Source organism: Ranitomeya variabilis, chromosome 7, assembly GCF_051348905.1.
Source record: "Ranitomeya variabilis isolate aRanVar5 chromosome 7, aRanVar5.hap1, whole genome shotgun sequence".
NCBI classification, from domain to species: domain Eukaryota; kingdom Metazoa; phylum Chordata; class Amphibia; order Anura; family Dendrobatidae; genus Ranitomeya; species Ranitomeya variabilis.
Window position 1 is genome coordinate 141,443,003 of NC_135238.1, and position 16,700 is coordinate 141,459,702.

At 40.5% G+C, this 16,700-nt stretch overlaps 1 protein-coding gene across 8 annotated transcripts in view; it reads right to left on the bottom strand.

Moving 5' to 3' along the window:
* The window catches only part of PARD3B (par-3 family cell polarity regulator beta), a 2,038,921-nt gene that overhangs the window by 1,363,046 nt on the left and 659,175 nt on the right, over positions 1-16,700 (bottom strand). For all 8 annotated transcript variants that reach the window (XM_077271962.1, XM_077271960.1, XM_077271958.1 and 5 more), the window contains exon 12: positions 11,437-11,607. In XM_077271962.1, the coding sequence (XP_077128077.1) occupies positions 11,437-11,607 (171 nt within the window). The remainder of the gene's footprint in view (positions 1-11,436; positions 11,608-16,700) is intronic.

Here is a 16,700-nt window from a genome sequence, read left to right on the forward strand (position 1 = left end):
TAAAATTTTTTTACGTTTCCCTAACTAAGGGGGTGATTAAGTGGGGTTTGATTTCCTTTTTTTATAGCGTTTTTTTAGCTGATTTTTATGATTGTAGCTGTCACACACTAAAAGACGCTTTTTATTGCAAAAAATATTTTTTTTGCTTTACCACATTTTGAGACCTATAATTTTTCCATATTTTGGTCCACAGAGTCATGTGAGGTCTTGTTTTTTGCGGGACAAGTTGACATTTTTATTGGTACCATTTTTGGGCATGTGACATTTTTTAATCACTTTTTATTCCGATTTTTATGAGGCAGAATGACCAAAAACCAGCTATTCATGAATTTATTTATTTATTTATTTATTTTTATTTTTTTTTTGGGGGGGGCGTTTATACCGTTCCACGTCTGGTAAAATTGATAAAGCAGTTTTATTCTTTGGGTCAGTACGATTACAGTGATACCTGATTCATATCATTTTTAATGTTTTGGCGCTTTTATATGATAAGAATACTGTAAATACTGTAAAATACTGACCAAATACTGATAGTGTGACGGCAGCCTTACACTGAGATTCTCTCAGGCTGCTGAGGGTTTGTGCAGTTCCTTTTGTCAATAGCAAATTTCATTTCTTTGCAAGGATATTCAATGGACTGAAAAAGGACACCAGTTTATAACAGTCCATTTTGCCTTCTTAACCATTCTTGAGTCGTTAGGGATATTATCTTGCTAAAGAACCCATTTTGCTAAACTCAAACCCTTTTTTTTACAGTTTGGGCATATCTTGGTCTAAAATGCTCTGCTAATCTTCTGATTTCATAGTAAAAAATACCAAGGTCTTTAGACTGCTTGTGCTTGGTGATAATTACATTTCTGGTCTGCACAGCTCTCTTATCTTTGCCAATGTGAAGAATTAACAGGGAATAACTGGCCTTTCTAAAGGAAAGTTATCATTAGAAAATGGCCTAATGCTTACATCAGAATTTTGCATTACATGTACTAAAATAGATTTGGCATTTAATTTTTCATATAATTTTTTTTTATTAAAAACAGACAATAAATAGTAATCTTGCCATTTCACAACACTGTCCACTGTTGTTTTAAACTAACTTCCTGTTAATTGAGGAAACCCCACATGTATGGCCCCAATGAAAAGACTCCAACCTTGTTTTGTATTGAAGAATTATATGAGCATGTACATTATGTTTATTATGTAGGCAGGGGTAGCAGGGTACGCTGTGACACCACTATTGTGAAGAATGGATCCTGTGTAGGATTAGCTTTGTATACAGGGGTTTACCTGTCACTGTAATCCTGCCTTTGATAATGAGCTTTGCTAAAAACTATTTCTAAAAGGACAGGATATCTAAAAAATATATTTTTTTTAAATAAAGATCGTAATATTAAAAAATAACCGCCAAAGATAATATATATATATATATATATATATATATATATATATATATATATATATATATATATATATATATATATATATATATATATATATATATATATATATATATATATATATATATATATATATATATATATATATGTATACACACACTCACCGGCCACTTTATTAGGTACACCATGCTAGTAACGGGTTGGACCCCCTTTTGCCTTCAGAACTGCCTCAATTCTTCGTGGCATAGATTCAACAAGGTGCTGGAAGCATTCCTCAGAGATTTTGGTCCATATTGACATGATGGCATCACACAGTTGCCGCAGATTTGTCGGCTGCACATCCCAAAGATGCTCCATACAAGGCAGGATGGATCCATGCTTTCATGTTGTTTACGCCAAATTCTGACCCTACCATCCGAATGTCGCAGCAGAAATCGAGACTCATCAGACCAAGCAACGTTTTTCCAATCTTCTACTGTCCAATTTCGATGAGCTTGTACAAATTGTAGCCTCAGTTTCCTGTTCTTAGCTGAAAGGAGTGGTACCCGGTGTGGTCTTCTGCTGCTGTAGCCCATCTGCCTCAAAGTTCGACGCACTGTGCGTTCAGAGATGCTCTTAGGCCTACCTTGGTTGTAACGGGTGGCGATTTGAGTCACTGTTGCCTTTCTATCAGCTCGAACCAGTCTGTCCATTCTCCTCTGACCTCTGGCATCAACAAGGCATTTCCGCCCACAGAACTGCCGCTCACTGGATTTTTTTTCTTTTTCGGACCATTCTCTGTAAACCCTAGAGATGGTTGTGCGTGAAAATCCCAGTAGATCAGCAGTTTCTGAAATACTCAGACCAGCCCTTCTGGCACCAACAACCATGCCACGTTCAAAGGCACTCAAATCACCTTTTTTCCCCATACTGATGCTCGGTTTGAACTGCAGGAGATTGTCTTGACCATGTCTACATGCCTAAATGCACTGAGTTGCCGCCATGTGATTGGCTGATTAGAAATTAAGTGTTAACAAGAAGTTGGACAGGTGTACCTAATAAAGTGGTCGGTGAGTGTATATATATATATATATATATATATATATATATATATATATATATATATATATATATATATATATATATATATATATATATATATATATATATATATATATATATATATATATACATACACACACACACACACACACACATGCACACACACGCACACACATCATATATATTATAAATACTGTTCAAAAATATAAAGGGAACACAAACTACAGAATATAACTCCAAGTAAATCAAACTTCTGTGAAATCAAACTGTCCACTTAGGAAGCAACACTGTTTGACAATCAATTTCACATGCTGTTGTGAAAATGGAGTAGACAAGAGATGGAAATTATTGGCAATTATCAAAACATACTCAATAAAGGAGCGGTTCTGCAGGTGGTGACCACAGACCACATCTCAGTACCAATGCTTTCTGGCTGATGTTTTGTTCACTTTTGAATGTTGGTTGTGCTTTCACACTCATGGTAGCATGAGACGGACTCTACAACCCACACAAGTGGCTCAGGTAGTGCAGCTCATCCAGGATGGCAATCAATCAATCACATCAATGTGAGCTGTGGCAAGAAGGTTTGCTGTGTCTGTCAGCGTAGTGTCCAGACGCTGGAGGTGTTACCAGGAGACAGGCCAGTACACCAGAAGACGTGGAGGGGGCCGTAGGGGGGCAACAACCCAGCAGCAGGACCGCTACCCCAGCCTTTGTGCAAGGAGGAACAGGAGGAGCACTGCCAGAGCACTGCAAAATGACCTTCAGCAGGCCACATATCTGCATGTGTCTGCAAAAACGATTAGAAACTGACTCTAAGTGGATGGTCTGAGTGCCCGACATCCACAGATGGGGGTTGTGCTCACAGCCCAACACCATACAGGATGCTTGGCATTTGCCACAGGCCAGGATTGGCAAATTCGCCACTGGCGCCCTGTGCGCTTCACAGATGAAAGCAGGTTCACACTGAGCACATATGACAGACGTGACAGTGTCTGGAGATGCCATGGAGAATGATCTGTTGCCTGCAACATCCTTCAACATGACCGGTTTGGCAGTGGGTCAGTAATGGTGTGGGGTGTTATTTCTTTGGAGAGCCGCACAACCCTCCATGTGCTCACCAGAGGTAGCCTAACTGCCATTAGGTACTGAGAGGAGATCCTCAGACCCCTTGTGAGACCATATGCTGGTGTGGTTGGCCCTGGGTTCCTCCTAATGCAGGACAATGCCAGACCTCATGTAGCTGGAGTGTGTCAGCAGTTCCTGCAAGATTTAAGGCATTGAAGCTATGGAATGGCCCGCCCGTTCCCCAGACCTGAGTCCGATTTAACACATCTGGGACATTATGTCTTGCATCATCCACCAATGTCAAGTTGCACCACAGGCTGTCCAGGAGTTGGTGAATGCTTTAGTCCAAGTCTGGGAGGAGATCCCTCAGGAGACCATCTGCCGCCTCATCAGGAGCATTCCCAGGCATTGTAGGGAGGTCATACAAGCACATGGAGGCCACACACACTACTGACCATCATTTCCTTGTTTTGAGGCATTTCCACTGAATTTGGATCAGCCTGTAATTTGATTTTCCACTTTGATTCTGAGTATCATTCCAACTCCAGACCTCCATGGGATATTCATTTTATTTTACATTGATCATTTCTACATTTTATTGTTCTCAACACATTCCACTATGTAATGAATAAAGATTGGCAACTGAAATATTTCATTCAGTGATATCTAGGATGTGATATTTTAGTGTTTCCTTTATTTTTTTGAGCAGTGCATATATTTTCTAACAATAGACCATTTTCTGATGATGATGGCTTGCCTTTAAGCATTAACGTTACCTTTCATAGGCTAACTAAATTAATCTGACAATATCAGTACAAATGTATATTTTCCAAATAATCACAGGTTAGTCAGATTTTGACATTTTTTTTTTTTACATACGATGCTTGCCATTAATTGTACCCTGATATGGTTTTCAATTCTGTATCCTTATTCATTCCAAATTTTTATTTTGTTATTTTTTGTGTTTTGTGATTTTCTGTATCTAACATATGAGTTGATGCAGCATGTATCCAAGCAGTGTCACTAAACACTTTATATCAGGAGATATTTTACAAAGGGTACTTAGTATTCAAGGTTGCTATTAAAGACAACCTGGCATGGCCCAAAATGCTATTGATATGCAGTTAATCTGCAGGAAATTTATTTTATTATTCCTGGTGATATTCATGTTTAGGCTATAGAGGCTCGGTCGGTGAGGCTTTAGTTAACACTCAGCACATAGTAAGCGGCAGCTGTAAGCACAGGCGGGCACTGACTGATAGCCTACTGAGCACTGCATCAATATAGAGCCGGCTGTCAGTCAGTGCTGGGGTGTGGTTTCAGTGGCCACTCACTATGTACTGAGCAGTGACAGAATCCACGCCTCTATGACTGAAAGCCGGGAGTTATTTTTTTCAAAGCAGCTGAGCTGTCAGTGTAGCAGCCGCACAGCTTTAGAATGCTTTTAATCTGCAGGTTAACAGCATTTTTTGACATGACAGGTTCCCTTTAATGTTGACCACATCTGAACCTTCCTTCTCAGCATACACTGACCAGCAGTGATCTGAAAAACAAATATTTTGTGTTATGGAACTGAGAAAATATGGAGAACTGTGCATTCTAAGAAATAAAAAAAACACATTTATCCTGTAAGGGGGAACTGCTGTATTGCACCCATTGTTTACAATGTCCTATGGGCAGGACTGCGGCAGGACTATGGTCTTATTCACACATATAACCACACAGCAATGACATAAGAAATGTGAGTAAGGTTGATGATAAATGCAATGCTAAAGGCTTTGTGCAGAGATGTCCACTTCATAAACAGCGATATAAAGCCTGCACGCCTTCATCAGATACTAAACAAAAACAGTTTAATATATTACTAGATAATTAGACAACCCTTTTTTGATGTACCGTAAATTAAGGGAACAATAGGACCCATATCTAGCAGATTCTGCAATATATAGGCACATATATTGTGAAGACTTGTGAATTAATAAACAGTAAACAGGAAAGCAAACAAAAACAAAAAAAAACAACATAAAGCTTTTGGGCTCTCCTGATAAATGTCACAATCGATATCCCAACAGCTGATCAACAACTGGCCTAATTAAAGTATTCAGCTTATAAAACACAGCTGTCATGGAAGCTTCCATTAGTGTCTAAGCCAATAAAAAGATAATGGATTGTTTAAAGATATTCAGCTCATCTAGTGATGCCATACATTAAAAAGACAGATTTTTGCAGAGGTGGGGCTGAACGGGACTCATCCTCATTTTCAAATGGAATTACAATTGAACATCCAGAACACCACAGAAAAATTAATTTCTATTTAAAAAGAGTTTCATTCAATCTCAGCTTCATTATACGTGCGCTAGGAGAAAGCATTCGAGCAGCATTTATATGGTAGCCGTAGAGTCATGATTCATGGAGGAAAAATACATGTTGACTGTTTAAGTAAGGCTCTTCGATTTGGTGGACCGTGGTATTCAAATCACCAAGGCTGATGTGAAATCTAAATGATTTATTGGCTTTCTGTCTTCTACGGCATTCCATCCCCTCCCTCCACATTAATTCACATAGATGTGGTTGTCATATAACTAAAACCAGCTACAAATTAAAATGGAGGATAATGTAAATCTGCGTCATCGAGATCCAACAATAAATAAGAGTAATATCAGACGATGATTCGGGGACAGAAAATATGCATCTTCCAGGCTTTGGCTAAAACCAGTAGCCACAAGCTCTGTCAGATCTTTATATCATCATTCTGATGTTTCGTGTTCCTTTATCATACAAAGTACTTGGAAACAAAAGCCTTCAGAAGAAACAATTTACAAGTGCTCCATCATTTTATTTATTTTACTCCTTTATATAGCACCATTAATTCTGCCGCGCTTTATAGACATCATCCCTGTTCACATTGGGGCTCAGACTTTGTATTCCCTATCAGCATGACTTGGCAGTGTTGGAGTAAACCGGAGAACCTGGGGGAAAACCACCAAACTTGGGGAGAACATACAAACGCCTTGCAGATGTTGTCCTTGGTGGGATTTGAATCCAGGATCCCTGTGCTGCAAGACTGCAGTGATAATCACTGAGCCACCGCACTGCTCATCATCTTCCCTTCTTTGCATTACTAAGGCTAGGGTCACATTGCGTTATGTGACCGCGTTTAACGGACTACGTTACACCGCGGCATAACGCGGTGTTAACGTAGTTCGTTAACGCCACCATAGCCTGTAATGGTGAACGCGTCGCTAGCGCCCGCCCACATTGGGTGTGCGCTAGCGATGTGCCGTCATTTGAGTGATGGACCTCGGACGCTGCTTGCAGCATCCGCGGCGCGCCCGAGGTCCGTTCCTCGCTAGTGCAGATCGGGGATCTGCGCTAGCGGGGACGCCGAACGCGGACCCTAGAGAAGCATTGCGTTAGCGCAATCCGCTAGCGCTATGCGCTTAATGGATTGCCCTAACGCAATGTGACCCTAGCCTAAGGCATAGTGACTGAACAAGTCTAAGCTGCATCTACACCTGCCCTAACAACTGTGCCACCTCAGAAGTCCAAAAGCTGCCATGAGACTAGAAGACTTAGAATGGACAATTGTGGCTCAGTGCGGATAGTGAAGAAATGTCATGTCAAGCAACAAACAGATGTATATCCACCCAGATATCAGATGTTTTCTGTCATCAGTCTCAAAGAACTATATTGAAAAATATCTTTCATATTCCACAGTATTGGCAAATGTAAAATGGTTGTAAAATAGTATATAAAAAAAAAATAAATGTTTAATAACCAAACTTTATGCCTGCCCTGGCAATGTGCCATTACATGGACAGCTGCAGTGTACATGCACTTTCAATATATACAAGTTTCCAGGGTCCAATATCTCACACACCATTCTATGAATGAATAGACATGAGCTACCTGGTACAAGGAATGAATATTCCAACTCAACAAGTGTATATAAAAATGTATTCAATACTTTATTTCTAAATGCTTAAAACAGGTTCAGCAAATACATAAAAAAACCAAAACAAACAACAACAACAAAAAAACATAACACCAACGTGTTTCCAGCATCATGAGTAAGGGCACTTGATGCCAGAAACGCGTCGGTGGCATGGATTTCTTTTATGGATTTGCTGTACCTGTTTAAACATTTTGGAATAAAGCACAGAAGGAATTTTTATATACAGTTATATGAAAAAGTTTGGGATGGATTCTGCATGGATTCCTCTCAGTATCAGCAGATTCTTGACAATAATGTTCATGAATCAGTGACAAAGTTGAAGTTACGCAGGGGATGGATCTTTGAGCAAGACAATGATCCAAAACACCGCTCCAAATTTACTCAGGCATTCATGCAGAGGAACAATTACACTGTTCTGGAATGGCCATCCCAGTCCCCAGACCTGAATATCATTGAACATCTGTGGGATCATTTGAAGAGGGCTGTCCATGCTCAGCGACCATCAAACTTAACTGAACTGGAATTGTTTTGTAAAGAGGAATGGTCAAAAATACCTTCATCCAGGATCCAGGAACTCATTAAAAGCTACAGGAAGCGACTAGAGGCTGTTATTTTTGCAAAACGAGGATCTACTAAATATTAATGTCACTTTTCTGGTGAGGTGCCCATACTTATGCACCTCTCAAATTTTGTTTGAATGCAGATTGCACATTTTCTGTTAGTACAATAAATCTCATTTCAAGGCAAAAACATTACTGTGTCCAACAGTTATTAGATATATGAACCTGAAATAGCTGTTGCAAAAAAAAAACATTTTTTATAAAACATTAAGCTTAAGATTAATAGGGGTGCCCAAACTTTTTCATATACCGTATATACTCAATTATAAGCCGACCTGAGTATAAGCCGACCCCCCTAATTTTGCCACAAAAAACTGGGAAAACTTATTGACTCGAGTATAAGCCTAGGGTGGAAAATGCCGCAGCTACCGGTGAATTTCAAAATTAAAAATAGATGCTCCATACCGTTCATTATGGCCCCATAGATGCTCCATAGAAAGCTGTGCCATATAGAATGCTCTGCACCGTTCATTATGGCCCCTTAGATGCTCCATATAAAGCTGTGCCATATACAATGTTCTGCACCGTTCATTATGGCCCCATAGATGCTCCACATAAAGCTGTGCCATATATAATGCTCTGCACAGTTCATTATGGCCCCATAGATGCTCCATAGAATGCTGTGCCATATACAATGCTCTGCACCGTTGATTATTGCCCCATAGAAAGCTGTGCCATATACAATGCTCTGCACCGTTGATTATTGCCCCATAGAAAGTTGTGCCATATACAATGCTCTGCACCGTTGATTATTGCCCCATAGATGCTCCACATAAATCTGTGCAATATATAATGCTGCTGCTGCAATAAAAAACAAAAACAACATACTCACCTCTCTTGCTTGCAGCTCCTCAGCGTCCCGTCTCGGCGTCTCTCTGCACTGACTGATCAGGCAGAGGGCGGCACGCACACTAGTACGTCATCGCACCCTCTGACCTGCACAGTCAGAGCAAGAGGACGCGAAGACTGAGCGGCGCCCGGCGGATGGAACGCGGACAGGTAACTATGAGATACTTACCTGCTCCTGGCATCCCTGGCTCCTTATCCTGGACAGCTGGTCTCCGGGTGCCGCAGCCTCTTCCTCTGTCAGTGGTCACCGTTAACGCTCATTAGAGAAATGAATATGCAGCTCCACCCCTATGGGAGTGGAGTCTATATTGATAACTTTAATGAGAGTTCCCACGTGACCGCTGAACAGGGGAAGAGCTGCGGCACCGAAGACCGTGGGACGGGCAGGGGGAGCGCCAGGAGTGCCGGGACTAGGTGAGTATGCGTCACGCTCTCTCCCCCTCACCCGCCGACCCCACCGCCCACCGTGACTCGAGTATAAGCCGAGAGGGGCACTTTCAGCCCAAAAATTTGGGCTGAAAATCTCGGCTTATACTCGAGTATATACGGTAACTGTATATGGTTATGAGCCGGACACTCTTTATTTTCATTTACAAGGCTTGCCAAGACACTGGTGTGGTTAAGAGCCCTTAGTTTTTACATTCATGGTGAGCTGACCATTTTCATCTTTACAAGCATGATCTAGTTAGCGCCACAAGGCCGGTGCTGCACAGGGAAATAGCAGAGCATGCAAATCACACATGTAATAACAGTATACTGTCTACGGTGTCTGCCTGCGTACTTCAGTGCACACACATTTATACATACACATCAATAGTAAATATAATGCATATATTCATGATCTGTGCTCCACCGCTTCACTTATGAGTTTAGCCATCACTACAACTCCAGGTTCATGAATCATTCCCCACTATTAATCCCATGCTATTAAATCTCGCTCATATTTTTGTGCCTCTCCTACCTATGTGAGGATCATAAAGGGTGTATGGGTTTATCAGACCCATCTGTCATGTTTGCTTTATATAAAAGGCACACATTTTAGATTTATAGAACCCCATTCAGATTATGAGAACGATGATGATGATGTTGAATGTTAAGCAGAGCAATATTACCATTCAGAAGAGCCACTCAAGGCTCACCCGTCACTAGTGTTTACATGATCATCTACGGAAGATGGATATAATGCCACGGAAAGTATCTGGTAAAATACAACTCTACTCTAAGCAAAATCATCAAATAATACCAAATACATTCACATAACACCAAATTCCTCTCAAAAACTCTAGCATGTATGGCACGTACTAATACTGGGACAATTATCGGGTGGATAATTACAACTAAGTTACCACATTTTATATACAATATATATTTATAGTACATCACAAGTACTATACATTTTTGTTATCATATGTAGCCATACACAGAGCACACATGCTCTAGTGGTGGCCGTTTGTACACATAATATTTTATATAAGAATTAAAAAAGATTAGGAAAAATAAAAACAAAACTCTGACAAACCCTATGTAAAAAGACTCCATTAAAATGTTTGAAATGTATGATTTTTTTTTACAAGCATTTTGAAACTCTAAACATAAACTAGGTATGAAGAAGCCTAAAGCAAGAAAACTCTGGAGTCAGCACTGCAGTCTGGAACGTTCTGTACAGGAAAGCCGGTATTAATGGCTGAAGGTGAATACAGTTGCTGATGTTCATTAACTATTCGGCACGCTCACATTCAGTAGGTAAACAAGGATGATATTTCATCCCGTGTGTGAATTGTGCCTATGTTTAGCTCTATGACATGTAAATATGACAATAATGCAAGTCAAATACCAAATCCATCAAGTCGCAATGAGGTGCATCCCGTGCCATATGAGATCGCAATTGACTTTCAGGAGTGACTGCTGTGAAGGACGGGATAAGCTTCAGGCAGCGGACGATCATTTTTAGCAAGGAGCCAATATATAAATCATTCAGAAATTCAGCTCCTTTTTTATTTTAGTGCTCTATTTCTCAATAGACAAGTCTGTTCAGTCCCAGGAATGGAAGATGGTTTGATAGTGTACACTTAAAGAAGTACAGATACTCGAACACAGACATCTCTTGGTGCACCAAACAACCATATGCAATCTGCAGGATTTGGCGCCATATTGATACCGTAGCATAGATCAAGTTAACGTCTGCTACTTTATTATTATGAAAAGCAACTCCTGAAGATAAAAGCAATCATTTTGATAAAGTTATTGTAAAGCCTCATCATTTTAGGCAATGTACCCCAGAAGAACAAGATATATCATCTAATGAGGTAGCGTAATAGTTAGAATTATATATATATATATATATATATATATATATATATATATATATATATATATATATATATATATATATATATATATATATATATATATATATATATATATATATATACATATATATATATATATATATATATATATAATTTTAGAGATTCATTTACTACAGGCACCAAATGACTACAGCACTCACTTCCAATTGTTTATCCAGTTTACGCAGAATGACCAGCTGAATCATCCCTCGAATGTTTCCCTCCATAGACATGGATCTCCGTAATGTTTCCATAGCTTCTCGATTTAATTTGCCAAGCAAGCTCTCCCCATTCACAGCCAAAAGCTGATCATTGACTCGCAGGCGTCCATCCTGTAACAGACGAAGAATAAAGTAAAACACACAAAATATAATGTTCACTGGCTCATAACAGTCATGAGAGACCTCTGGAAGAATACATTCTCAAGAAGACAACTGACCGACCATCCAAAACAAAACATTTAATAAAGTATATAAGGCAATATGGACATGACATCTTATAGACACCGGTGTGCACACATAGTTTTTGAAACAGAACACACTGCAAGAAGAACATTCTTTGTCATCTTTTTGCCGCTGGAGGCTTCTTGTTTTTTTTTTTTAATTTTACACATCAAACAGTGGCGGTTTCATAGTGACAGCTTTCTAAAGAATGGTCAGGTCACTTCTTTTAGCCAATTCATGGCTTTCAAAGCCTAAAAACAGTTAAAATAAGTTGCAAAACACATACCTTATGCAAAGCAAGACATTTTGATATTGCAGTGCATATGTTCACTATTTTTAATGTTTATGGAGAGCTTTTTCAGGAGGGTTCCAGGTGGAATCTGCCCAAAAAGATGCCGTGAACATATACCTTAAAGGTATGTTGCCCATCAAATATGGCAACTGGTAAGTCTTTCAGTGGCTTTCATTTGACACTTTCCATTGATCTTACTGTAGCCTTGGACTTATTTTCAACCTTAGTTCTTGTGCTGTAAGTAACATTAAAAAATATAAATCATTTCCTAGAAGGCTGCATCTCACATGTGGCTACAAACACTAACTATAAAAATATAACAAGTGGAAATTATACCCCTCACCGGTATGTTTATTACTTGGTAGAGATGCGGAAATCAATGCAAACCAAATATGTTCTACATTTTATGAAATTCAGAGGTCCAGGTAAATTCTGAATACATTGGGATTTAATTTGTGTAAATTGGCAAATAATTGGCCACTATCATTTTACACATTACATGATATTGGACAGTCAGAGAAGGTTTGCATGGCCTCATGCACAATTCTGCAAACTTCCCCATAATGCCTTACAACTATCACATTACATGGCATAGTACAGCCAATCAGGAGGAACCATCATAGCCTGTATAAAAGCGGAGGCAGGGAACGCATTAGTAGTATCTTGACTCTCACAGGGTGTCAAGAAATTGAGTGATGCTTGTTTACAGTTTACCCTGTGTATTTGTGATCTCAGGCAGTTGACTGTAGGTCTTATCATAGATACACTTTACTAGTTATTCATAAACCTAGCTAGGGTTTTAACTGTTTTTAAACTGTATTTCCTGTCCCTTTTTTCTGTTTACAATAAATACTATTATATGGTGATACCAAGCTATTTTTATACTTCTTTTACCACTTGTCACTTTGACAAAACGGTGGCTGTGTTTGTGCAAAAAAGAGATGGAAGAGGGTTGGATACTGTACTAGGGGACCTCAGAGCATTACATACATCTTTCAGGGCAATTACAGGTTTAACATCATTGTGACTCATGTCAAGTCCTTTTGCCGTGAATCAAATTTTTGGTAAAAATTCCTCTCGTCTGAACGAGCCCTCAGTCACTGTAACACTGTGAATCCGTCACTGTAACACTGTGAATCCACTACTGCAACACTGTAGCACCAGAACTTCCCGTCAAATATAATTAATTTCCATTAGACTGAAAGCACCACATTTTATGGGCTTGGCAGAAGTAAGCTGTCACAAAGGAAAGTACCGGTACCCCACTCAACAAAAAAGTGACACACATTGTTTGTACACATTTAACGCAAAAAGCAAGTCAATAATGCTGCAGAAATCTGCATGTCACTGCGACACTAAAATGGCGCGGAAGAGTGGTGGACCTAAAATAAGCCATTTATTTACATTTATCTGCAAAGAAATTACATTTTCCCAAGTGCTTCAATTCATTGCTGCTTACTTACAAATAACTGAATAGTCTATTGACTGTGATCATTGCTTCTCCCAGAGGAGAGTGCACGGTCCAAAGTGCTTCCCAGTTATCTAATTTCAGTTCTACTATATTACATTTTTTAATGAGGTGAAAGGGAGCAGAACACCATTTGTTTTAATGAGCATCTAATGCAATCGAAAACATATTCATTCAATGGAATGACTATGAATATAAGTGAAATGAATGGCTGGAAACAGATTTATATTTTGTCAGACAGTCTGCAAAGTCAATATACTGTATAGACACCGCTACTGACTTCATTAAACAAGTCCACTTCAGGCTAATTAAAACTTCAACACCACTACAGTTCATCATCAATGACCTTGCACCCATCACACTAGCTCAGAACAAAAGATCTATTACTAGTGTAAGGAAAGAAATATACTTTACTGAGAGGCAGGGCACACAGCCCGTGATGTGATCTTTCCTTCCATCTTCATTCACTACAGTAAGGAGTGAAAGCTTATGATTATAACCACTTTGAACTATTAGATAATCACATAGAGATCATTGTTAATGTATACCATGATCAGAAATGGTCCCTTAAATGGATTATCCAGATCTCTTATTCGTTTTTTGCATGTGGCGAAGAATAGACAGGCAGGTGGCTCAGATTGGTCAGGAGTAGAGTTGAGCAAATATGCTCGGGTTCCCTCTTATTCGGCAAGCTACAGCGCTTGCTGAATAAGCTGAAAAGGGAACCTGGCTTCCTGGATCGCACCGGCCGGTCAGCTGTTCGGCTCCGCAGCAGCTTGTGTCGCGGCTGTGTCACTGTCACAGCACATGCATGGGCAGCCCAACAAGAAGGCTCTCCATGCATGTGTCCTGAATGTGACACAGCCGCGACACATGCAGCCGGCACGATCCAGGAAGCCGGGTTCCCTCTGCAGCTTATTTGGTAAGCGATATAGCTTGATGAATAAGAGTGAACCTTGACAAAAATCGCTCATCTCTAGTTATGGATTGCTCCTGCTGACGAGTATGCCGCTTCCCTAAAGTCACTTCAACACAGCAGCATCTCCTCTTCTGCTCGGTTGAAGGGGTATCTGAGCAGGGTCCGGTGCCTGACTGTGGGGAGCCGGCTGTTATCCAGCATGATGTCTGCAGTAACGCTCAGGCAACAGAGGAGATCGGAAGAGGAAGAGGTTCTCTGTTGACAAGAGGTGGAGTGAAGCAGGGGAATCTCCAGCTGAGCCAGAAGAGATTGTCCGCATGCAGAACAAGCAGGTAGTTAGAGTCGAGCAAATTTTCCAATATTCAGTTTGGATAACAATTGCAGGCGAATATTGTATTTACAATATTTTAAGCATGACACTGGAGTCAATGGGAGTAGAAATGAGTGAATATGTTCAGATTCATCATGAATAGGATACCAATATGGCACGGATATGGCAAATTTGGATTTGGAGACCGATTCCGAACATATTCGCTCAACTCTATTAGCAACAACTTGTCTGTTAGTTCTTAGCCTCATATACATAAAAGCAAACATCCTAGATAACCCTTTAAACATTGGAGTTATCCCTTACTAAATCTGAATTCCCAGACAGATGAGCTGTAGGCCACAGTATAATGTATGGAATTTGAATACTGCTTCGGGATTTAATTGCAATAAGTATGTTAAAAAGGTTTTTCACGTTTATAATATTTATGGCCCATGCTTAACCCTTTAATATCAGATTGGTGGTGTCCAACTCTGGGTACTCGTGCCGATCAGCTATTTTTACCCATGAACCTTGTGTGAACACTACAGCTGCTTGAAAGTTTACCTTGTTCTACCTACATGCCATACATTTTGTAGCAGCTCTTTTCAGCATTTATTAATTGCCCAATAGAAGTGAATAGGGCAACACAGCCATCTGGCACAGATGCTACTAAGTCAATGGTGTGCAGGTAGACAGTGCAGTGCCATAAACCCTTCATACAACTGATCAGTGGGGGAACAAATAGTTGGACCCCCTTCATTTGACTACATAGGTAGACAGATATATTCCAACAAAGAAGACAATGGTCCAGCCTAAGAGGCAACAAAAACAGACCGTTTTTTAGCACAAATGGCAAAGCACCAAATAAAGTCTGTATTTTGCATATTATGTTGGAAAATTAAGAAATTATTTATAGACTTCCTGGAACCTTGGCACCAACCGATACCTGGATTAGTCTGCTACAACTATTCTATTCTTAGATACACTGACAAGCAAAAAGGGCAACAACTATTTGAATTTTTGACTTTCAGGGAATGTGAGAACAAGTTATATTTTGTAGTATTCAGGACGAAAAATATGTTTTCCACCACCAGGAGAAAAACATCAATAATGCAGTGACATGTATTATGAGCAGGAACGAAACAAGAGTGGACCCTCTGGACCGTGGGGGAACTACCCCTGGGCGAGCGGACCTAGATAGGAAACCAACCCCTATACAGGGATCGTTTAGGAGCAAGCCCAGAGGTCTCTTACCCACGGTGGAGTACCAAGAGGGACGGCTCCAGGAAGGAAGACGGGAGAGGCTGGAGGAGAACAAGGCTGAAGGTGTTTTGAAAGGCTGGAAACCGGAGCAGGGAGACTGATGGAAAGAAACAAAGGAACAAAGACAAGGGAAGGAAGGAGCGGGTACTGGAAGGGAAAGGAGGGCAATGGTGAGACTAGACGAGGAACCAAACGGAGTAGGTACACAGCACAGTAGCGGAAGGGGCCAGACGCACAAGCAAATGCTAATGACAATCAGGCACAGAGGAACAGGTGAAGCAGCCTTTTGTAGCAGGAGCAAGAACAGGATAGGATGAGAGAGACCCCATGACCTCAGGGGGCAGTGGCCGAGAGGCTGTACCTGCGTCCAGGAGGGAAGCTAGAGCGCCTGCATAGAGACAGGACACCAGCCGAGGACCTGGAGACCGGAAGTGCCGGGAAGGCAGAGGAGCGTGCAAACCGGGACGCAGCAGAGGTGGAATGAGAACGCAGGAGAGTGGCGATTGTAACAGGCACAACGCTGGAGAGGTGAGAACCGCGCCGCAGGAGAGTGGCGGTTGTAACAGGCGCAACGCTGGAGAGGTGAGAACCGCGCCGCAGGAGAGTGGCGGTTGTAACATGTCAAGAATCTGCATAACTAATCACATCAAATTTATGAATGAGATATCCAAGATGATTGTCTATAAAATATTGGTAGTCTCAAGATCAAAGCAGATGTGGATGGTGAAAC